Source organism: Perognathus longimembris, chromosome 8 (assembly GCF_023159225.1).
Source record: "Perognathus longimembris pacificus isolate PPM17 chromosome 8, ASM2315922v1, whole genome shotgun sequence".
Lineage (NCBI taxonomy): Eukaryota > Metazoa > Chordata > Mammalia > Rodentia > Heteromyidae > Perognathus > Perognathus longimembris.
Window position 1 is genome coordinate 51,718,745 of NC_063168.1, and position 23,256 is coordinate 51,742,000.

The 23,256-nt window shown below is 42.9% G+C and overlaps 1 protein-coding gene across 6 annotated transcripts in view; it reads right to left on the reverse strand.

Moving 5' to 3' along the window:
* Positions 1-21,600: 21,600 nt before the first annotated feature.
* Positions 21,601-23,256, reverse strand: part of Tmem178a (transmembrane protein 178A) — a 251,150-nt gene continuing 249,494 nt past the window's right edge. For all 6 annotated transcript variants that reach the window (XM_048353079.1, XM_048353080.1, XM_048353078.1 and 3 more), the window contains one exon: positions 21,601-22,579. In XM_048353079.1, coding sequence (XP_048209036.1) covers positions 22,338-22,579 — 242 coding nt within the window. In that variant the 3' untranslated portion in view covers positions 21,601-22,337. The remainder of the gene's footprint in view (positions 22,580-23,256) is intronic.

A 23,256-nucleotide genomic window follows, 5' to 3' on the forward strand; every position in this document is an offset into this window, starting at 1 on the left:
ACACTGAGAACTGAGGTGGAGACACAGGAGACTCAGATAACCCAAACCCACTCAGCCTCAGGCGCCATCATCACTGACAAGGCTGTCCTGAAAGTCCTGGCAGGGGGCCCTGGTTCTCTAGCAAGGGGAAACTGGCTTTCTTCACGCTTTTGTGCCTCATTGCTTCTGGGAGGGTAACTAGAGTCAGCCAAGCAGGGCTGGGCCCTGGGAGCACAGAGCAAGGACAGCCAAACTCCAGAGAATGGCAAACGTTGCTTGTTGATAAGACAAAATCATAGACAATATGAATGTGCATGAAGCCACGTTAGGGAAAGACGGATTTGACTTTTCCAAACAGATGATGTGCTAGGATGAATCATTTGCCCTGTTGCCAACAGAAACCTAGACTCAGTGGTCATATACATTACCAGAAGCTGAGTGCCGGAACCTCATATAGAGAAGGAAACCCAAAGATTTGGAGAGGTGTTATAGTGGGATGGATTTATGATACTCTTCAACTCAGTGCCCTGCTAAAGCTTTGAACACATATCTCCATTATAGCACTGAAGTGTGTTGAATAGGGATGGGGGGACTGAGTAGCCATTGTATGCAGAATGCTGGGCTTGCAGGCAGGACACGACTGCTGCGGTGAATTCCTCTCAATAAGGAAGATGAGGTCCTTGAGTGAGAGGAGCCATGAAGTGACATATGAAGGCCACAGACTAAGCACTGGGGCACCTCAGTCACAGGAAAAAAGAAAGATCCTTTTCCCTCATAGGTCTGACTGAACACAAATAGGAAGAGAGAGACGGTATCTTTGGTAGGTTACAGGTGATCACCATGGATGTGCAGAGGATAGATGGCTGGAAAGTGGCTACAGAGGATGGAGAGTGACATCTTTAAATGGATGGTTTACCTCTTTAAATAGAGTAGGCCTCATTAAAAATGTGAGATGTGAGCTAGTATTTATAGGACATAGAAGAATGTTCCAGTCAGTAGGGACAGCCAGGTCAAAAGCTCTCAGGCAGACAGTGCCTGATATTTTTGAGAAAAGCAAAGGTGCATGGAGCAGAAGGGAGGGGGCAATGTGTGACCAGGTTAAAGAGGACACGGGTGGCAGGTTAAAGAAGTTAGAATTCAGGCCTGTTGTGATGACTTTGGCTTTTACTCACAACCACTGAAGGAGATTTGAACAGGTAACCAAATCTAACATACAGAAAGAATCACCTTAACTCCTGTTGGACGAGTTGCTTACAAGGAAGAAATGGTAGAAATCACCTGGGAATTCTTCAGTAATGGCTTGGTGGTTAGGGTTTTTCAAACAGTAGCCAAGGCTGACCTGGAACTCAAAATCCTCCTTCCTCAGCTTCCTGAGTGCTGGGATTACAGGCATGAATCACCATACCCGATTAGTTGGGAGGTTTTGTTTTGTTTTGTTTGTTTTTGTTTTTTGTAAAAATTCAACTGAGAAAATGCTGGCTCACCCCAGGAGGGCAGTATTATCTGTTATAGGAGGTAGGTGGAATCTGGATCTATTTTGAAAGCTGAACAAGGAGGTGTTTGATACATGGTACGATGGATGGCGAGGAGACTATAGTGATCGCAAGATTTGTGGCTACACCCCTGGAACAACAGAATATCCATCAACGGAGAAGAGATAGGCTGCTGGGGTGATGGGGATGGGAGTGGATTTGGGGAATATCAGAATCCAATTTTAGACTTCTCGTCTAGACGCTCTCATTTTCCCCTTGTCTAGTTGAGACAGTCCAACCTAGCGAATCTAGTTTAGACTTGCTCGCTAGACAGTTTTAGACTTGCTAATTTTGAAGTGTGCATTAAACAAAGTGGAGATGTCAAGCAGGCAATTGAATATGTGAGTTTGCAGTTGAAGAAAAATGGTCACCTCTGGAACTGTATATTAGATAATTGGATTTAGGCGGCTTGACACTGGATGGCATTACCAAAGATGAAGTGGAGGAAGAACAGAAGAGGACTAGGGCTCAGCCCTGGATTCTTCTGACACTAAGGTTGAAAGAGAGGAGGAATCTGAAAGACAGAGCAATTGGTAAGCTCAGAGGAAGAAAACCAACCCACCCATTGCCCAGAAGCTTTATAAACGGTGTGGGGAGGAGGCGGAAAGCGATCATACAGGTGCTGACTGACCACCAAGGAAAAGGAGGATAAACTAACCACTGGATTTACCAGGGAGAGCATTAGTGGTTTAGACAGTGGGAGCTTTGATGACAGAATGGGAACAAAAGCAGGCTGCAGTGGGTTTAAAGAGAAAATAGGAAAAGAGCTTTTTTGTGAAATAAGGGGAGCACAAAGTGGGGTGGCAGGTTGGTGGGGGTGTGGAATCAAAATGATTTCTTTAACTGAGGAAAGAAATACACATATAGATAGATATCTATATATAAAATGTTGACAAGAACATTCTGGGAGAGATGAACCAGTGAAGGGGGAAATGCTGGAGCAGCATCCTTGAGTGGGGGTTGGAATTCAGTCCACAAGTGGAGGACTTCGCTGTGGCAAGCAGCATGAATAATGTATCTATGGTTACGGGTGAAAAGGCAGCATACAGATGTGAACGCTATAATATGATAATTTTTCTTTTCATTCTCAAACCTGTGTTCTAAAAACATAAAGTTAGGCAGACCATCTCAAACTTATCCAACTCTGCAGCCTGAGCACTAGTAAAAATAGCAATAAAGATATTAGCACAACACTGAGTATGGTGGCCTGTGTCTATCCTCTCAGCTACTTCAGCAAGTAAGGCAGGATTGCTTGAGCCCAGGAATTCAAGGTCAGCCTGAGTGACACGGTAAGACCCTGTTTCCCTAAGAAAAAAATAGGGACATGCATATACATCTACACATGCACACGGTTTGAAAGATATTCCAGGGCCACTTGTGGTAGCTTCACCTTTTCTAATCCTAGCTGCTCGAGGGACAGAGAGCAGGAGGGTCATGGACTAAGGCCTGCCCAAGCAAAAGTTAGCAAGATCTTCATCTCAACAAGCAAACTGAATAGGGTGACGATTGCCTTCAATCCCAGCTACAAGGAAGGTGTGGGTAGGTAACTGGTTGCGGTCTGAGAAGGGTCCCAGGCAAAAAGTAGATCATTATCTAGAAAACCAGCCAAACGTGGCTTAAGTGGTTTGAATAGTAGAGAATGTTCCCAGCAAGGCCCTGAGTTCAAACCAGGAGATACTCATCTATCTTTTATCATCTATCTTCCTATCCGTAGATAGATAGATTCCTAATAAAGGACATCACCATTCCCAGAAAAGGGCAAGGGCACTGGGATGGGACTGAAACCGCTGAGTTACACAGCAGGCACTTTCAAGGCAGAGCCTGTGGCAAAACTGAAGCAGCATGCAACAATGGCACTACTGTAAAGTCCTCTGCACTTGTGCAGCTTGCTCCAGCACCTCATTCCATTTGTGGTCTTATCTGGTGACACAAAATGTTAATATGCTAATGGGGAACAGTCTATTGGGAACCCCCAAGAGTAGGGGTTTCATAGCCCCCTTTCCACGTTCCAGCGACATCATCCCCACTTAGTAATAATGCTGGAGCTCATGCCCATTGCAGGACACAAGTACAACAGACTGTGAGTGGGAGCAGGTGCTGGACGGTGGGCGGGTGCAGTGATAGACTGGAAGTTCTCCTGGTGGCTTCTGCTTTCTCAGTACATAACCAAATGGTAATGTCCCCTTTTCCTGAGTCTGTAGTTAGAATAGCTCCTCGGCCATGTAAATGGCTTTCCGACCCATGAGGTAAGCTGTCAAGGAATAGAAGGGTGAAGGTTGTACTCCTTAGATTCTCTCCTTCCTCCTTAAAACAGAAGTCATGCCATGTCATTGTAAGAGCTGCAGACGTTCGCGCCACCAATAAGAGTACAGCTGCTTGATAGAACCTCTTGACACCTTTGGGATTGCTTCTCTGACTTTTTTAGTGTTAATGGAGTCTGGGTGAGGGAGAGCTCACCAGCTGGTCCAGGTTGCTCTGACAGCAGCTCTCCATCAATACAGTATTTGACCCAGGATATCTAGCGGTGCTCAGAGCCCATGAGGCAGAGCTGGATGCTGTGTGGAGCCAGTGACAGCGGAGGCACAGCTGCAACCTCTGAGCTTTTATAGCAAAACCAAGCAAGCTCATATTCAAGGAATGACTCCCCTTTGAGAAGTAACTCTTGGTTTGCTACCGGGGCTTGACTTCAAGACTGTGGATCTTAGATTACACATCTTGAACTGGGAGTCATCTGACCCGCAAAGCCCATGTCAGCAGCACATGGTCCTGGTAGACGTGGTGTGCATTAGCATCAAGCTCCACGGGGTTGACAGTAGCTGGGACCTGGGGTGGGAGGAGTTGACTCTACCCTGGTGATGGGCTCCTGCTACTCCTCCCTCACAGTTATGGTCCCCTGCAGTTCAACAGGGATGACGTGTAGGTCAATCTGGCTTTCAGATGACTGCAAACCAGTGACTCATCAGTTGGTTTCAGTTTGGGAGACAGGATCTCACTATGCACACGAGGTTGGCCTCAAACTCCCTGTGGAACCCAGGCTGATCTAGAACCCATGATCTTACTGCCTGATTTTCTCAAGTGGCTAGGGGTGGCCAGTGTGTGGCACCATGCCCACACACTGCAAGTTTTGCTGGTACCTGCCAGAATTTAACTTGGAACACTTCAGTCCCCCTGAGAGGGACAGTGGGAGAGGAGGGAGTCCTCCCGGGGGCAGGTTTTGAAGTGGTCCACCAAGCATACTTTACCTTGAAGGGCAGAGGCCTGAGAGAGACATCTTCCACATGCCAAGGGTACTGACGAGTGAAGGACATGAAGGGGGCCTGGGGAAGATATAGATGGTGTCATGTATCAATCGCCAGTGTGGACGATGTTTATGTCCCACGGGATTAGCCCCAGGATGTCTGTCTGTCTGCTGCTTTGGTCCATGGCCTTGTGGATGGTAACAATTCGCTGAACCAGCAATGACTTCTCACCAAGGCGGACGTGGCCTCTGCCACTGCTGATAAACATTTTTTTTTCTTTTGTCAATTGTGGGGCTTGAACTCAGGGCCTGAGTATTGTCCCTGAGCTCTTCTGCTCAAGGCTAGTTCTCCATCACTTGGAGCCACAGCTCCACTTCTGGTTTTTGAGTGGTTGATTGGAGTTAAGAGCCTCATGGGGACTTTCCTGCCTGGGCTGACTTTGAACTGACAGCTGAGGATCTGAGCCTCCTGAAGTAGCTAGGATTACAGGCATGAGCCACCAGCGCCTGGCACTGCTGATTAACTTTTAATGATAATGACCAACCCAGAGACTTATTAGAATATTATAAATAGAAAGGGAATTATTGGACTCTTCTCTCTCATGGAGAAGGCCATAGTTTGTCTTCGTTGGAACAAACATTTGTTCTAGAGTTGGATTCCCCATGCTATCAACCCTTTCCATAAACTTACCAAGTTGCCTTATTATCATTTATTTTCATGCACTAATGCTTCCCACCCAAGAACTCATCTTACAGGGATGTGGGTGAAATAACAGACACTCTGGATTTCTGTTGTGTAGTCCATCATCTGAAATAGAAGGCCTCTGTCTCAATGTGATGGCCTATTGACTGCTCAGTTACTGTTCCAGTCAGGAGCAAATTCTTCACTCCTCCCAGAGCAGGATACCACGTGTCCTATAAACCAGTAACCAATAGATGGCGCTGTTTCTCCCATAGTCAGAATATGACCAGAGCTGGAAAGGAGAGGCACCTGGTCACCAGCTCTCCTAATTCTCTTGTTGTAACTTACACATATCACCACTTGAGCTTCTAGGCTGTCTGGTTTACGGGTTTCAATGTCTCCTGTTCCAGGTAGGAGCCTTCAGTGCTGTCATTTACTGCACAAGGAGTCAGGACACAGTCCACCCCTTCCCTTGGTCTCCTTATCATCTCAGAATGATCAGTTACATTACAACACAAAATACACACAAGCACCATCAACACAACCACCCCTACCATCCATAGACCAACCATTAGCCTCGTTTCTTACAGCCAGCCATGTTAAAGGAGCTTTTTTTGTTGGTGGTGCCAGGAAGTTTGGATTTGAACTTCCAACTCATCACAGGAGTTGTCTCTGGAAAAGCCAGTTTCCTTGTGCCTGGGAAACTAGAATGGCCTGGGGTCTTTGATAAGATGTTTTAATCCCTTTGTCAGGTAGAAGAGAGAGGCCAGAATCAAGCCACCATCTCTGCAGCAGGAGCAGGGGGCAGTGTTTGGGGCCCAGCATCAATGATGCAAGTGGTAGGGTGGGCAGCTGAGGTTAAAGGCGTGCCTAAGGCAATTATCCTGTCATATGGGTTGGACGGTTTTCCTGGTTGAACAGCTCCCAGATCTGTTTTCAGGCATTGAGCATCCTACTTTATTAGTAAATAAATTCCCTTTCTGCTAACCTCCCTACAGTGGGTTGTGTTGGTTACAACTGGGAGCTCTGTTGCCTGACTCAGGCCACTGGGACATACTCCTGTCCTGCAGGCACTGAATGCATCATTCTCAGTAGAGGGCCTGATGGGTTTTTATAATGTTTTCCTGGTGTCAACTTGACCAATTCTTTGCTTATCATGTGTGTGTGTGTGAGTGTGTGTGTGTGTGTGTGTGTGTGTGTGTGCGCACATGTCAGTCCCAGGACTTGAATTTCCTGAGATTTTTTTTCTCAACGAAACTGCTCTGTAACAAGCCACAGCTCTACTTCTGGCTTTTAGAGGTTAATTGGAGATAAGAGTCTCACAGACTTTCCTGCCCAGGCTGGCTTCAAAGTATGATCCTCAGATCTCAGCCGCCTAAGTAGCTGGGATTATAGGTGTAAGCCCCCAGCACCATGATATTTATTACTTATGATGCTCTGTGATCTCAGAGATGTTTCTCATCATACACTTAAGCTTTAGTTGTATCTGTAAGAGAAAAGAAAAAATGTCTGAGATGAATATCTTTTTGTGTGCAGGTACTGTGGCTCTATCTCAGGACCTGGGTTCTGTCCCATAGCTTTTTTGTTCAAAATAGTGCTCTACCATTTGAACAAGTCCACATGTAAGTTTTTGGTGTTTAATTGGAAATAAAGAGTCTCACAGACTTTTCTGCCCAGGCTGGCTTTGTACTGCAATCCTCAGATCTCAACCTCTTGAGTAGCTAGGTTTAGAGTGTGAGTCATCAGAGCCTGGCTTTAGGGTCAATATCTTTGTAATATTCATAGGTGCACAAATCACAGGTAGAACAACATTTCTTCATTGACTTGAAGGACAGTGGTGTCAATCTCAAAAAGTAGCAATGCTGATGAGCCCAGTATACTTAGCAGAATTCAACAATGGCTTTATGGCTTCTGCCCAAATATCTTCAGTAGTAAGATGCGCACAACTAGAAAGCTTTTTGAAATTTCCCCAAAACTTGAGGCTATCTTTTAGAGTATTTGGTAGTATTTTTTTTTGTCTCCAGAACAAGACTGATCACTATGTGACACACAAGAGCAATTAATGTTTCTTAAAATAAATTAAACTGCCTTTTGTTGGAAGCAAAGACATAAATGTCTGTGAATCTGAGAACACTGAATCAAGAAGTCACTCAGGAGAGACAGCTGTCACGAGAGTGATTTCCTACGTAACCTGAAAAGCCGAGTCTTCTCTAGAGATTCAAAATAAATTAAAGTTCAAGAGAAACTGCTCAGTCGGATATGAAATAATATGACTCTTTAGGGGTCTATACAAGAAAGCCTTTGGACTAAAATAGATGAGATACCAAGTCTTAGCTGAGAAATCCTGCTAATTAAGACATCTCAAGTGAGTATTTCCATACATGCTTTTATTTTCCCAAGGTGAATGGAGCCCTTTCAAATCTCATATTCATTCAGTCATTTGTTCCACCATTCACTCAGCTCTTAGGCATTCACTGAGTACCTGCTTTGTCAGGCTCTGAGGTCAGGATGCTCCTTGGTAAACTGTCCCTGCCTGAATTGTTGTTATGAGAATTGTCTGGAAGGGAGCTGGCCAGGGGGCAAAGGCATCTGCTAGAAGAGGACAAGAAATATCTCCAACCTTTGGAAATGGAAAGGCTGAAGCCACTCTAAAAAAAACTCTTAGTGTAGAAAGATGAACAGATTCCATTTAAGAGAAGATTAAAGAGAATTGAAAACATGCTTCAGAACATGAAGAGCTCAGCCTTTTCTCTTGGTGAAATTCCATGAATTGATTACATTCAAGAGAATCAAGAGATTCGCGGTGTAATTTTGCCATCTGAATGCTACAATCATTTAATATTGTCATCTTCATCAAGTTCTTTCAGCAGTAACTGCCTCTCAAAATTGGAACAAATAAAGGGTGGTTTCTCCAGGCTCCCTCTTCCGCCCCCTCTCTCACCACCCCATCATTTCTGCCCCTTCTTGTCACCCTTCTAGGTGCCCTTTAGTGACCCCTCTTACTATCTCTGCACTGTTTGAGATTGATCTCATCACAGAAGAGCAGGCTTACGCACTGAGGATTTGCCAGGCAGTCCCACATGCCCAGTGCTGGTCTCTCAGTACTTACATGGAAAACAAAGAAAATTAATTCACTAAGCCAAGGGCTGGTTGTTGTTGTTTTTATTGTTGCTACTGTCTTTGTCTTTATGTGAGATTATATCAACTTTTTTGTATATATGCATTTAATTTTATTTGGTATATACCATTATGACCTTATTGGAGGTGAAACCCATTACAGGATTAAAAATATATTTTATGATTAGTCAACTCCACAAAGACATTAATACTGCTGTGAAAGACCAAAGGGGGTATGATATATTTATTTACAAAGTCCTTATATGTAAACATTTAATCTATATACTGTTATTTAACTTATAGTGAGAGAGCTTTTACATAGACAAGGAAATGATGCCCTGTATTTCTATCCATATTCAGCAATAGCATAATATAATAGAACATCAGATTTTCTTTTTGATTAACATTATGCTTTTCTTAGATAATTCTCTAATTTTCAAAAGTACTAGATATATTTAGGTGTTATAAAACTAAAACTATTCAAGCCAACATATTTGGCTTATAATTTTATTTTTAGAATAAACTGCCATAAGCAACCTGGCAATCAACACTTTCTATAAGAACAAAACTACTTTTAAACATTAATTTACAAGATATACAACATTTATCCTGAATAGCTGTGATTTTAGTACGAAGTCATTGTCACATGTATAATAGCAGGATTTTTTTTTTTGCATAACATGAAGCTCTGAAATTTAACTGATGAATTATTGCCACAATGGCTTATTGTTGGCTTCCTACAAGAAAGGATAAGAACTACTAGTATATTCCATCTTTTCATTATTTTGAGGTCAACTTTTTACTCAGAAAGTTCTCATGACTTTATATTACTCAGAAGAAAGCCCTGCCTTGACCTTAATATCCACCCTTTCCTTCTGCCTCTTGCTGTCTCTGCCTGCATCATGCAAAGGCCGTCTCCTCTAAGGCCTCAGTGCTTATTGCTGCCTCTCTGGATATTTCCTCCACATTCCTGCCTCCATCAGATTCTCTGGTTACATGGCTATTTAATACAGACACACACACACACACACACACACACACACACACACACACACACACACACCTCCCTCTCTAGTCTAGCCACCACAGCACACTCAGTTCTCCTAGCGGCGTCTTTTCTTTGCAGTACATGCTGCCACCACATACTGAGTGGTGCAGGTGTGTTTGCTGTGTGCCTTTCTGCCATTACATTGGTTTGTTCATAGTTTACTCCCTGTACTTAAATCGGTCATTGACACATACCACCGGCCCCAATGACTGAATGGATGGATGACCTCAAGAATGAATAAGCAAGTGAACACATCTGGTTGTTCATTCTAACACACACACACACACACACACACACACACACACACGTATCACTGTTTCATTTCTTTAAGATGTCCCTCTTTCCAACCATTTTGTGGCTGGGACTCCTCTTAATGCAGTCATTAAGATCATGGGTCTAAAATCTTAAGTGGAACTTCTGAATTATAAAAGAGATACAACCTTGGGAAGCAGAGGCAGTGAGTACAAGAACAACCATGTCTGTGCTACTGCATTCACTTCTTCCTTCTTTCAGCACAACTTGGAGCTTTTACTCCATACCTACAGACTCCCCCCTCTTCCAAGTCACGTTTTAGAATTAACTATTAATAAAGTGAACAGAGCCAGCACAATCTGGAATGCCAAACCAAGTTCCCCTTTGACCAAATTCATGCATTCCAACATCACAGAGGTAAAAAGAAGAAAGTTTCTTGCCCTGAAGGAAGACTTTTTTTCTTTTCTTTTGAGACATTGGAATGCATGGAATCGCGCCGCGTGGAGCCAGCTGCACAGTCATTCCTGGAGAGAAGCTTGACATTTTCTGTGACACCTTTCATGATTATGTAGGCGTAGCACAGCCCCAGTCTGATTGCTATAAAAAAAAAATAAAATCGTACTAAATCTCATCTTAACCCATTGCATCCTTACTCATGTTAACTGGTAACTCAACTGCAACTGGTTTTGGTTTTGGTTTTTGGAGAGGTTCATAAGCGGGAGGTGCACAAGCAGGAGGCTCACAAGGCCCCCTTCATGACCCCATGGCCCCCTCCCCCAGCTCACTCTCATTTTCCCTCACCCTCACTTCATTTCTTTTGAAAACCATTCCCGCTGCTGTGAACACTCTTTGAACTGATACTTTATGTGGAAAATTCTTCACTTAAGAACTGGCTCATCCTTTGAGTCAATACTGCGTTAATCACTTGTGTTATCTCCCCAGATTACCTTCACAGTTGGTTTAGTTTCAATTCCAGAGTCCATTTTATTTGAAAAAACATGCCGGCATGACAGCGATTTAGTGCAGTCATGGCCGAGGCATAGAAAGCAGAGGTTGATGTTCCATCTATGGGTTTGCAAGAAGACAGATTCACAGATGTGTCTACCTCAAAATGTAGTTTACTCGTTTGGGGGTGATTTGGCCCTCTGCTAGGAACAGGCTGACAGAGCTTAGTGAATGTTCATGATCTCAGATTCCTCTAGTGTCAACAGGGATGATGGTTTCTGTCTCCCTGTACTGCTGCAGAAAATGCTCTGGGAAGAAGCAAGCTGCACTCGAAAAGTTGGAGAAGTCAGGTTTATTACACTGGTGGTCCCAGAGGAGTTCCTACTCCAAAATCTGAGCCCGGCTGACAGGTGCACAGCCCTTTTATACACAGATTCTGGGTTTTAGTTTCAGGTAGAGCACAGGAGTTTCTGAGTTTTGGTTTACTCCAATGGCTAAAGTTTCTCGAAAATTACTTGCAAGCCGGTTCTGGCAATAACAGGTTAAGCTACTTCTCATAATAGCAGGTTTTTCTAATTCTTCCCTCTTATGCTTTCTCTTACACACACACACACACACACACACACACACACACACACACACACCAGATATATGTTGTATTTCATACATCTCATATTCCATATTTAACTCATGTGAGATATATATATATATCATATATACCTCATATTTAATTCATAGACAGAAAGCATCATCTTTTTTGGAAATACATATATTTTAAATATTTATTGTAAAGGTGATGTACAGTGGGGTTACAGTTACATAAGTAAGGTAATGAGTACATTTCTTGTTGAACAGTATGCCCCTCCCTCATTTTCTCCCATCCCTCCCCTTAGCTACCCTCCCCTCCAAGTAGTAAAGTTTATTTCCAACATAGTGTCTAGTGAGTATTACTGTTGCATTGGCTCACCCTTCATCCCACCTTTTCTGTGTTTCCCCTTCCTTCCCTTCTCCAAATAAGATAAACTTATATGTAAGACAATGAGTGCAGAAATAAAAAAGTGACAACAGGGAATAAACCAAAGGCGGGGGGTAGAGAGAAAGAAAGAAAGAAAAACTGAAAACAGTGTACTAGAAAACCCTCTTGTTTCCATTTCTTGGAGTTCATTTCGATGAGCAGCATTTTATATGGCCATATGTACATGAGCTATTGTGATCCTCTGCTGAGAATATCCTAGGCATATTCTTAACTATTACAAATGAGAGAGACCATGCAGCCTATGTTTCTTTGGGTCTGGCTTATTTCATTTAACATAGTTTTTTTTTCAAGTCTTTCCATTTCCTTACAAATGAGGCAATGCCATTCTTTCTGATGGACGCATAGAATTCCATTGCCTGAAATTAGATCCTTATATATCATCACTCTGCACCAAAATCAATTCCAAATGGATCAAAGACCTCAATGTAAGGCAAGATACCCTGAAGATATTACAGGAAGTGACAGAGGAAACACTAGGGCTCTTTGGCACTGGTTCAAACTTCTTAAGATCCGGAAACACAACAAATCAAAGCAAGGCTGTACAAATGGGACTGTATTAAACTGCAGAGATGCTTCATGGCAAAGGACACAGCTAGCAAGATAAATAGAAAGCTCACAGATTGGGAGAAGATCTTCACTATACGACAGACAAGTGCCTCAATCAAAAACACACCTAGAGCTCAAAAAATTAAACCCCCTAAAATCAAATCCTCAAAGAAGCATCTTTTAGCTTGTGCTGCTTCAAGGGCTGGCATCCTTGCAAAGCAAGGACGTGTGCAGCCATCTTCCTTTCTAGCTCTAAGGTGCTAGAAGGTGAGCGGATCACGAGGGGCAGTGCGCAGGGAATGATAAAGCGCCCTGTGGTTATGGCTAAACCCAAGCCTGCTAAGGTGGAGCAGCCTTGTCTTGAGACCCATCCTCCACACAGTTCCTGATGGCTGGGTTTGGGGAAAGTTCCCTGACAGCAGTCCCTCACCACGCCTGGCCCGCCATTCAACCCCTATTTCATTGAAGAGATTTGGGGAGACCAAATATACAGTTTCACCTTAGCACTTGCAGAAGGAGTGCAATCATTTGTTCTGGAACTGCAGAAAGCCACCAATCACTTCACATTTGCTCACACTGTCATACAACAACAGTTTTCTCCTCCCTTTGTAAAGAGAATCCTTGAACTGATGACTCCTCCAAAACTGGTGGTGACTAGGCTGCTCCTCCGTCCTGCTGGACGGGCCTGACTAGGTCTGAGCGCCCGGGGACCTTACTTTATCCAGAAGCAGGTGGTTAGCGCCAGTCCATCTCTGCACAGAGTCTGAAGAGGCTGCAAATCCCTCATGGAACTGTGGGCCCTCAGGAAGAGTAGAACCAGGACAGTAGTCAGAACAGTTGTCAGTTCCAGCCACTGCAAGTGGCATTCAGAGAGTTGGAGAAGGCCAGCAAAGGCTGAGCCCCATCTGATCCACCCAATTACAATCCTTTTCTACTTGGCTTCCGGTTTTACTTTCAGGGAGAGCACAGGCTTTTTGAGTTTTGGCTTACCTCAGTGGTTATAATTGCTCAAAAATGACTTGCAAGCTGGTTCTAGAAATATCGGGTTAAGCTAGTTCTGATAGTGATAGGGTCGAGCCAGCTTTGATCCTGACAGGTTTTCCTTATCAGTGCTCCAAAGCTGTCTCTAGCTTTAATTTATTTTCTTTTTCCTAAGTTATTGCACAGTGATCGCTCTCTCAAAGACAAAATTTGGTTGCACACCTATCACTCCAGCACTCAGAAGGCTGAGGATGGAAAATCATGAGTTTAAGGCCAATCTGGGGTACACAGGGAGGCTCTGTATCAAAACACAAACAATATATAATATATTTAAAATGAAGTACTTTCTATGCTATGTAATGTCTTTTTTTTGTTTTTTTTTCCAGAGCTGAGGACCAAACTCGGGGCCTTGCGCTCACCAGTCTGGCGTTCTTCCGCTGAGCCAGATCCCCAGCCCCACTATGTAATGTCAAAACAAAAACAACTAACAAATCCTAAGAGGCATCCTGTTTGGGTTCAACATCACATGGCTTTTATTTTATTGTCGATGTAAATGAATACATTATGGGTTCCTATTCGATTTCAATCAAGAAAGTAAAAGTTTATAGAAGTATCCAAAGTGTTTTCTGGGCTTCTTCAATGTGTGGCCATTGCTAACATCTCCGGTAAGCACCTCATCCTATAACATCTCCTGAGAGCTTCACGGAGGTGATTGACTTCCATCAGACAGTCAGACAGCCAGGAGCAAGGGCTGAAATTCCTAAGTCCCTGAATTGCCTGCCTCCCTCTAACCACAAGGCTATAGAGCTCCTATTTTGAATAATTGCTTTCTTTTAATTTTTTAAAAAAGTCATCGGGGATGCTTTCACAGGACAAAGTAAGGAGGGCCTACCCACTTCAATATTAATCTTGGAGCAGCAGTCCCAGTGACAAGGGAATTTCTCATAATGTGTTGTGGGGGGGAGTGCCAAGAAGGTAATTAAAATTGCTGCCATACCTTTAGGCTACTGCAGACTACAGGGTCTCTTGAAGGTCAGTCATGTAAGAAGTTCTGTGCTTATAAAAATAGGTCTGGCATTCCTTACTGAGTCGCAAAGGGCAGTGTGTGCTTTGGCTTAGAAATACAACAGCTTGATTAAAAACTTCCAGGGGAACTGTCAAAAAAACAGGGGATGCAAATCTATCTAGATACATGGAACTTTGAGAACAGGCTCTGCTGTGGTGAGCAAGGCGCTGTTAGGGTCTTCGTAGTTGCCCCTGCAGCTATGTCACCAGGTGGGAAGACTTTGCAGTGAGCAGGCTGGAAACCAGATCTCAGCACTGCCACTTCATACATCAGGGAAGTTACTTAACCTCTATGAAGTTCAGTTTCTCCCTCCTTAAGGCAGGGACAAGAAGGTAAGCCAAAGGGCATGGCCTAAAAAGATAACTGAGTCAATGGCAGAGGGACTCGCTCTCATCCATGCCAGGAAACAGAGCTACAAAGGACGGCGGGCACCAGAGCTTTCTATCCTGCCCTTGTGTATCCCAACAAGAATGAAGAAGAGTAAGAGTTAACAGGAATGGGACTCCAGGGTCTTCTCTTAAAGTGCTTTAAAAGACTAGGAGGTTTTCTGTGTTGCTTTGCTTTTTGAGCATCCAACAAAGTGCATTACTGACAAAGAGAAAAACAGGGCTTAAAGGAGAAATGAGAAAACCTCAAAGATTTGTTCAAGGGTTTGAGTGCATTTTAAATACTTAGGATTAGCAGGTCTTAGCAATATGTGTCTGGCATGTGTAAAAATGAGTTGAAAGCCCATTGAAGCGATGGCTAAGTCAAATTCAATTCAGGCCTAGCCAATTTTTCAGAGCAAGTAGTTTATGTGTTCATCATAGCCAATTTGACTGACAGGCAAAGCCATCAATATAGAAATAAAAGCCATTTAATCCTTTTAAACGGAATTTACCATCTGGTTGTGATTGCGTGGGACCCACTGTGTTCTGGGAATCTGACTGGTGGAGCCCAGGCTCTCCTGACCAGCATCTACTGGGGCCTCCATGAGCCCAGCAATAGCCACGCTCTATGAGCTTCACCAAAGCCCCAGAGGATGTCACTCCACATATTCCTGTACTAAAGGAATTTACTTCTGATATCCTGTACAGGCATAGGGCACGTTTTGGGAGACCCAAAGGTAGAGCTCACTCATCCTTACAACCCCCATCTCAGGAGGTGGTGCTCTCAGTTTTGGCCTTCCAAAGTGAGCAGATCGCCATTGTGGTGACCTGTGAATTTTAGGAATGCCAGGAATGCCAGGTCTACAACATGGGAAGGGCTCATTTTCCAAAATTTAGCAAGCTCCAAGGAAGGAAAATGCTGAACTGAAGCAGACCCAGAGTCTAGCAGGTGTGGTTTAAGTAGGGGGTGGGGGTGGAGTGGTCATCACCATTTGTGACATCTTCTAGTGTCTCCTTCAACCTAAACCCAAATCTTCTCTGTCACCACAAATTGATCAGTTAGTTCCAACCTGGTATAAGCAGTTTCAGGAGAACAAGTAGAAAAAAAGAGGAACCAGAAGGAAGATTGTAACTACGTAAAGTGGCTCAAAACTTAGCTGCTTGGGATGAGAAATCAAGGGATCATCACTTGAGGCCAGTGAGGGAAAAGAAAAAAAAATACTTTATCTCAATGGCTGTGCGTGGTGGTGCAGACAGTGGAAGTACAAAGGCTAGGCACAGGGGTGCATATCTGAAATCCTCAATGAAATGAGGAAGTACAAACAAGAGGATCATAGTCCAGACTAGTATGGAGATCCTATCTTGAAAATAACCAGCATTAAGTGTTGGCTTAGAGCCTCAAGTGGTACAATTCCTGCTTAGCAAGTGTGTGCCACTGAGTTCAATGAGGAAGGTGAGGTAGGAGAAAGAAGAAAGACTGGGACTATTGGACCCTATTCTCAACTACAGTTTTCACTCTAAGGCTCCACTCGGTTCAGAATAAATACCATCCTAGGTAACATGGAGTTTATCATGAAACTTAGTTTATTTTTGTTTGGTGTATATGTGTGTGTGTGTGTGTGTGTGTGTGTGTGTGTGTGTGTGTGTGTGTGATTTTTGCATTTCCAAAGTATTTTATACTTCTTTGGTAAAAGAAGCATAGTTTTCTTAATAAATAACCTATCTCTAAAAATACCTTAGACAGCAACCTTGATAACTTGCCTTTCTTTCTGTTCTCCATCCAATTTACTAGCAAGACTTGTCAGTGTCATTTCTAAAACATAGTCTCCCACCCTCTCCATCTTTATCACCACCTCTGAAGTCTAGACCACTATCTTGTCTATTGGATTTCTGTCACCTCCTCTCTCTCAATTGGCTTCTATTTGGGCTCTTCTAATTTATTATCCACCCAGTGGCAATAGTGATATTCTTAAAGTGAAAATCAGATCCTATCACTGGCCTCCTTCAAGCCCTTTCATTGCTTTCTCTTGCCAGAATAGAGCCCCATCTCCCTAAGGCAGCCAGCAAGGCTCTGCCTATCTCAATAGCCTCTGTTGTCTCTACTCCAGATCAACCATTTTCTCTGGTTCCTCTCTGCAAAAGGTTTACTTAGAAACCTAAGCGAGATCAAGGCATAGCTCAGAGCCTAATACACACCGGGCTCTATTTCACAGTGAGCTCTGAATGGAAGAAATAAAAACAGATTAAGTATCTTACTGTACATCCAACAAATTTGTTTTCTTTTTGTAGGGGCACCGGGCAGACTTATCCTAATATATTTTAAAGCAGTTAAAAATCATGCTTCAAAGGTTTGCAAAATATAGGCTGAACACCAGGAGGAAATACATTGGATATTCCCAGGATGCAACTTGGTGCCCTGAGCATCTTCAAGCATTTATGGCTGTTTTGCAACATAGAGAACATCTTCTTTCTATCTGGTCAAAGGACAGAGCCCTGGAGAAATTCAAATGCAATTTAAAAGAGCGCTTGGTCAGTCAGTCTAGCGATTTGCATACCAAGGGAATCATTTCTGAAGCATTCCTTTTAGAATCTCAATTAGAGATTTAAAACACCCACACATAAATGGGAAAGATTAAATTGAGGTGTAGAGCCATATTGAGGTTACATACTTAATAATGTTTGAGCCATCAAATAAATGTTCCATAGTACTTAGTTCATAACACATTTCAAGTTGTATCTGGGTTACTTTGGGTTAATAGTCCCTTTAATTATTCTAAATGAGGCTTACTTGCTTGCCAAGCTATATTCTACTTTCCATTTACCCTCATCATACTACTGTCTATTTCTAATGGCTTCCCCAAAATTGGTGTTAAGGGAGTCAGTTATGTCCAGGGAAGGGGAGTTTATCAGTGACTCTGAATTCCACAAGGATCTAAGAGCACCTACTGTGTACCAGGCACTGGGCAAAGGACTGGGAACAAAGGAAGGGGGAGGAGTCTGTTTATGGATGAGCAGGTAGTTAGCATACGGAGTGTAAGTGGTCAGGAAAGGTGTTAAAGCAGTGTGGCTGTTCCAGGAATGGTATCCAGGAGGCTTGTGACACTGTGCAAAGTCCAAGAGAGCCAATCAGAGTAGAGGAAACAGCCTAAGGAAAGCTGGAGGCAGTATCCTGTCTGCCTGAACATCCCACAACTGCTACCTCCTGGGCCTCCATTTACCCAAGTCTTCAGGATCCCAGCTTCCTCTCTATCCACCTTCATTTGGAATGGGAAATCTTCAGGAGATACCTCTCCCTTCCAAAAAGCTAATGTAGATGGAAATGATGAGAACTGTGGTAAGCCAGATACACACAACCACCAAGAGTGTAATCCGAAAGCAACACTTTACTAGCTGACTAAACTGCTTCAGCTCTGAGTGCATGCAGTCATTTGGGGTCAGGAAAAGAAACTTTTCCTTCTTTAGTTTCCACTTGTATTTTACTGCATTTACTACTTGTGAAGCATAGCTTCATAAGGCAAGGAGCTCTGTTTCACTTCCTGAATGTTTCCCAAGTACAAAAAAGAGTTAAGCACACATTAGGTATTCAATAAGTATTTGTTGAAAGATTTAATGAACTTTATAGGAGAGATTTTGTCCTATTAAGGTTTCACCCATCATTGGAAATCTTGACTCAAGGACCTATGGGGGTTCAAAGATGAGGGTTCCCTCATAATAGGTGACATTGGTCCCAACCCTGCACAAAGGAGAGAAGGACATGTGGAGCCTGTGGCTAGCTCATCAAGGTTTTGGGTAAAGTCTATTTTGGTTAATGATGTCTGCATGTGGCAGATAGGCATGATGTTTATTCTGTAAATCCATTCAGCACCCTGGAGAGACCAGAGGAAATTGGCACTGTTGTGCCAATGTTTCTAGACCAGTTGCTGCTGAGAAGCTTCTGCTCCAAGAGTTGGTCCTTCCCAGCACATTGAGTCTGCTCTCGGAATGTGAGAGCTATTGGACCAAGAGCCTAAGTACTTCCAGATACATGTATAGCTTCAGGAAGTGTGCAGGTGATTGCATCATTGCCATCCTCTTCTTTTTCTTGTGTCTGAGAGGCCCCTGGGCACTTTTAGTTGCAAAGTTCTTCACTCTGGCCTCCCTCTTTCCCTCCTGCATCTCCTTTCCCCACCTGGAGCATCCCCCACACTTCACACTTCACACTCCACATCCACACTGAGCTCAAGCACTTCTGCTTTCTGCCTGCCAAAAATCCTGGACACACACACACACACACACACACACACACACACACATGCACGCACGCACACAATGTGTTTACATGCATACATCCAGAAGTAGGACAGGGAGACAGAAGGGGAATGAGTGAAGGACTGTAATGAATTTTACATCCTACACAGTAATGTGCTGTCATTTTTGGTCCATCTTCATTCACAAGCCAGTTAAGGAAACACTGCCCCCAGGAGAATCCCAGGATGGAGGAGGGGTGCAAGTAGAACCAACACTAGCAACATACTCTCATACTTCCTGGATAGGAAATGGAAATAAGCAACCTTGGTCAGTCACAAGGCCCATTGCACCGAGCTCACAGGGGCTGGAAGGCAGGGAGGCTAAGTCCTTGCCAGAGCACGTTTGAATCCTAAGTGAACTCCCCTGGCTTCTGGGTGCATTTTTGTGGTGTATGAACCTTTCTGCCTTCTGCAAACCTGGAAGCTTTCTTCCATTCTTACCTCAACCCCCTAGGAAGCTTCTGGGAAACTTCAAAAGTTACTCATGCAGACATTGCTTTGGTGGGTGGAATATAAATGTTCAAGAGTCCTGACATCTTCCATGGGGATCTTTTTAAAAGACTTCAAAGAAAGAGTTCTCCAGCTCTGAGAATTTCCCACATAAGTAATAAATGGAAATAATTGCTCCTTTCTATATGTCTCTGATCTCATCCAGAGAGATCAGTTTATCAAAGAGGCCTGAGAGATAGTCAGGAATATGCTCATGAACCTCAGCTGTGGTGGGATCCACAGGGGACAGCTCGTGCGGCCACCAGTGCCCCCATCTCTTTCACACAGCTCCTGAGACCACAGGTGGCTACTGTCACTTGGAAATCAGACTATGTTTTCTCAGGGGCTAATGATCATTTTTCTTTTCTGAATACTAAATCAATTTTTATGAAGATGAAACAAAAGGGCCTTTTGTGAAATGAAAATCTGAAGGGGCACCTTATTTGAGATAGGCCATCTTTTATGTTTTATAGAACAACTTTCTTACACATCGATCATACAGACAGAGGCGATGATAGGTTGGAATGAAAAGGAAAACCTTAGAAGTTAGCTAACGTCCACCCCTCCATCAAAAAATAAAAACAAGTACAATGGTAGGTCCTTTAAAATTTTTTTTCCTATTTTTGTGCAAACAAAGTTTTAATTCAGGGCCTTGCTAGTTAGATGGTCTGCCATCTGAACAACGCCACCAGCCCCAATGGGAGGATCTTAACTTTTGTCCTGGGTCTACCCACACCTAGGAAAGGAATTGAGGAGGAAAAATAAAAGCAGCAGCAGATATTCTGGGTCTGATCCTGGGGCCTCCAAGAAACAATGGAATGATTGACAGAAATGAGTGGAATAACACCTGGGGGCGGGGGAAACACAGCCCTGGGCCTGGTACATAGTAGTGTAAATGCTAAATCACTTAGCTAGTCTAGTTAGGAAGCTAAGAAGGAAGTCCAAATCAGAGCCCCAAACAGTGACCCTTAACCTCAGCTACCCAACATAATGATCTGGGATCTTTTGAGTTTGGATTTTCTTGTTAATTCAAGGTAAGGCTCAGGACCTTGAGATCATTGGTCTGGTATGGGGCCCAGTTCAGGAACCAGTAAAGAGCTTGATGTCCATGTTTCTTTGGGTCTGGCTCACTTCACTTAGTATAATTTTTTCCACATCTTTCCATTTCCTTATGAATGGGGCAGTGTCTTTCTTTCTGATAGAGGCATAGAATTCCATTGTGTATATGTACCACATTTTCCTGATCCACTCGTCTACTGAAGTGAAATGAACTCCATGTTATGGAAATGAGTGTTATATCACTGTTGTAATTACTTTCAACATGCCATGTGAAACTGTAGCTTCTTTTGTTGATGATCCTCTTGTATCCCCTTCCTGTGGTTGTTGTCCCCGTGCTATCACTGTATCTCATCTGAGTACCCTGGATACTGTATATACTGGTATTAGAACTAGGGAAGGGAAAGGGAATATCAGAATCAAGAGACAATGGATAGAAAAACAATCGACTCCAAAAGAAATACTTACAAAACCATTTGGTGTAAACCAACTGAACAACTCATGGGGGGAGAGGAAAAGGGGGAAGGGGAAAGGGGGAAGTGAAGGAGGAGGTAACAAACAGTACAAGAAATGTACCCACTGCCTTACATATGAAACTGTAACCCCTCTGTACATCACTTTGACAATAAATAAGTATTTAAAAAAAAAAAAAAAAAGAGCCTGACGTGTAGCCAAGGTGAAAATCACTTAGCAGGAAGGTCCAAGAAGGCCAGGACCATGCCACCTTAAAACCAGGTCAATACTAGGCAGAAAGTAAAAAGAAGTTTAAAAAGAAAGGTTTAAAAAGAAGTTTGCAAAGACTCCTTTTGTCAATAGCAAGCACGTGATTGCTGCAGAAAATAAATAAGAAAGACCAACTCAATTAAAATAAGCAATCAGGCTTAAAGAGTCTTATTGAAACAACAGAATTCTCTTGTGTCCTATAAATCTGGAGACTTGTTGACACAGTTCAAAGACAGAAGGAGAAAACACACCTAGATTAACAAGGGAGAAGTCATTTAATGCAGAAATCCAGTTAACAGAAAGAGACAGAAGCTGAACAACAGAGAGGACTTCAAACAATACTGCATAGTGTCACGGATTAGCTCTTACATGGTTGATCTGTTTCCCTTATGCTTTTGAATCCAGTACAAAGACAGAGAGCAGACTTCCAATTAATAAAATAAAATAATAATAAGGCAACAGAAGAACCCTCCTGTAACAAGGAACATCCACAAAAAATACACAAATATTGGGCTCTGACACCACAAGACATCAGTAGAACAAGTTCTAAAGCTGTTGGATCGAAACTTAACAAGCCTAGTACAGTGACAAGAAAATTATAATCACTTTGTTTACGAATCTTTTTTGCATATAGAAATGACTCTCAGGTAATTGTTATATACAAACTCTCAGAAATAAATGGAAATCATACAAATTTCTTTTTCCACTGAAGTTTCTTTTCTGACCCTTAGAAATGCCCCATGCCACAGCTCCCTCTCTTGTCTCACAGTCAAAGCAGAAACAGCCATTAAAGTGCTTTGAATCCACCATCAGTTTGTCCTTAGAAAGGTTGGGAGGTTTTTGCATGATTTGCTGTCAGTCATCCAGAAAAGGGCTGCACACAACAGGCTGGAATGTAAGAGACTGTGTTGTGCTTGGGATCCTGATGTAAACTCCATTCCTCTCGCCTGCGGAGTCACCCATACTGTGTGTGGGCAGGTACCTGGAATGCAGTCATACTGTGGAGTCCCTGCCAGACTTTAGATGTGCAATCTTGGTCCGGCTAATAAAGGGATAAGCAATGCAAAGACCTCCAGCTGCCACAATAAAACCTAAACTGCACCAGGCACAGAAGATAGACCAGCTGTAGCCATGTTCCACATCATCAGGCAGGCTGTAAATCAGCTTCGGGAGTCGGTTCAGATCGTAAGAGATACTGGCAGCATAGGTGCAGAGGGAAATGGTGCAAAATATCCCTATAAATAATACAAAGAGAACAGAATGATCAGTTATGGTTTGGCCTGCTACAAGGCAAATGGCAGTCATGCCTTTGTGAAAATCAGATCAACCAGTGAAGCGATCGCTCCAGATTCACAAACATCTATAATTCTTCTACTTGAATGAATTCATTTGGCAAACACTAACACAAGAAAAGAGAAAAGATGGATGGGGGTTGGGGGAAATTCTGCCTACTTGATGTGTCTGGTTTCAGTAGTGATGCATGTTTGGATTTGGTGTTGTGTTTTAGTCTTAAAAACAATTTAGTAAAAATTCCAACTATTGGTAAGGGACAGCTTCATCTTCTATAATCTTTCAAACCTAATACAAGATAGCCATCATTTCCTTTTGCTCTATACTGGACCAAACCCATTTTTATATAATTATAATCATTATAGAAAGTCTTTTTGATGAGCATTGTAAGTATTTGTCAAGTTGCCTGTAAATAATATTTTAAATGAAGTCTTATAAGTAGCTAAATCATTTTAAAAACCATAAAAAAATCTGCTACACACTAGGGCCTCCAAAAAATTTTAAATGGCTGAATCCATGCTTTTAAATAACATAAATTATGTCCTGGAATTTGAAACCTACACAAAATTACTCCATGAGGAGATGATATACTTCCACCATTCCAATTATAGACAACTTGAGG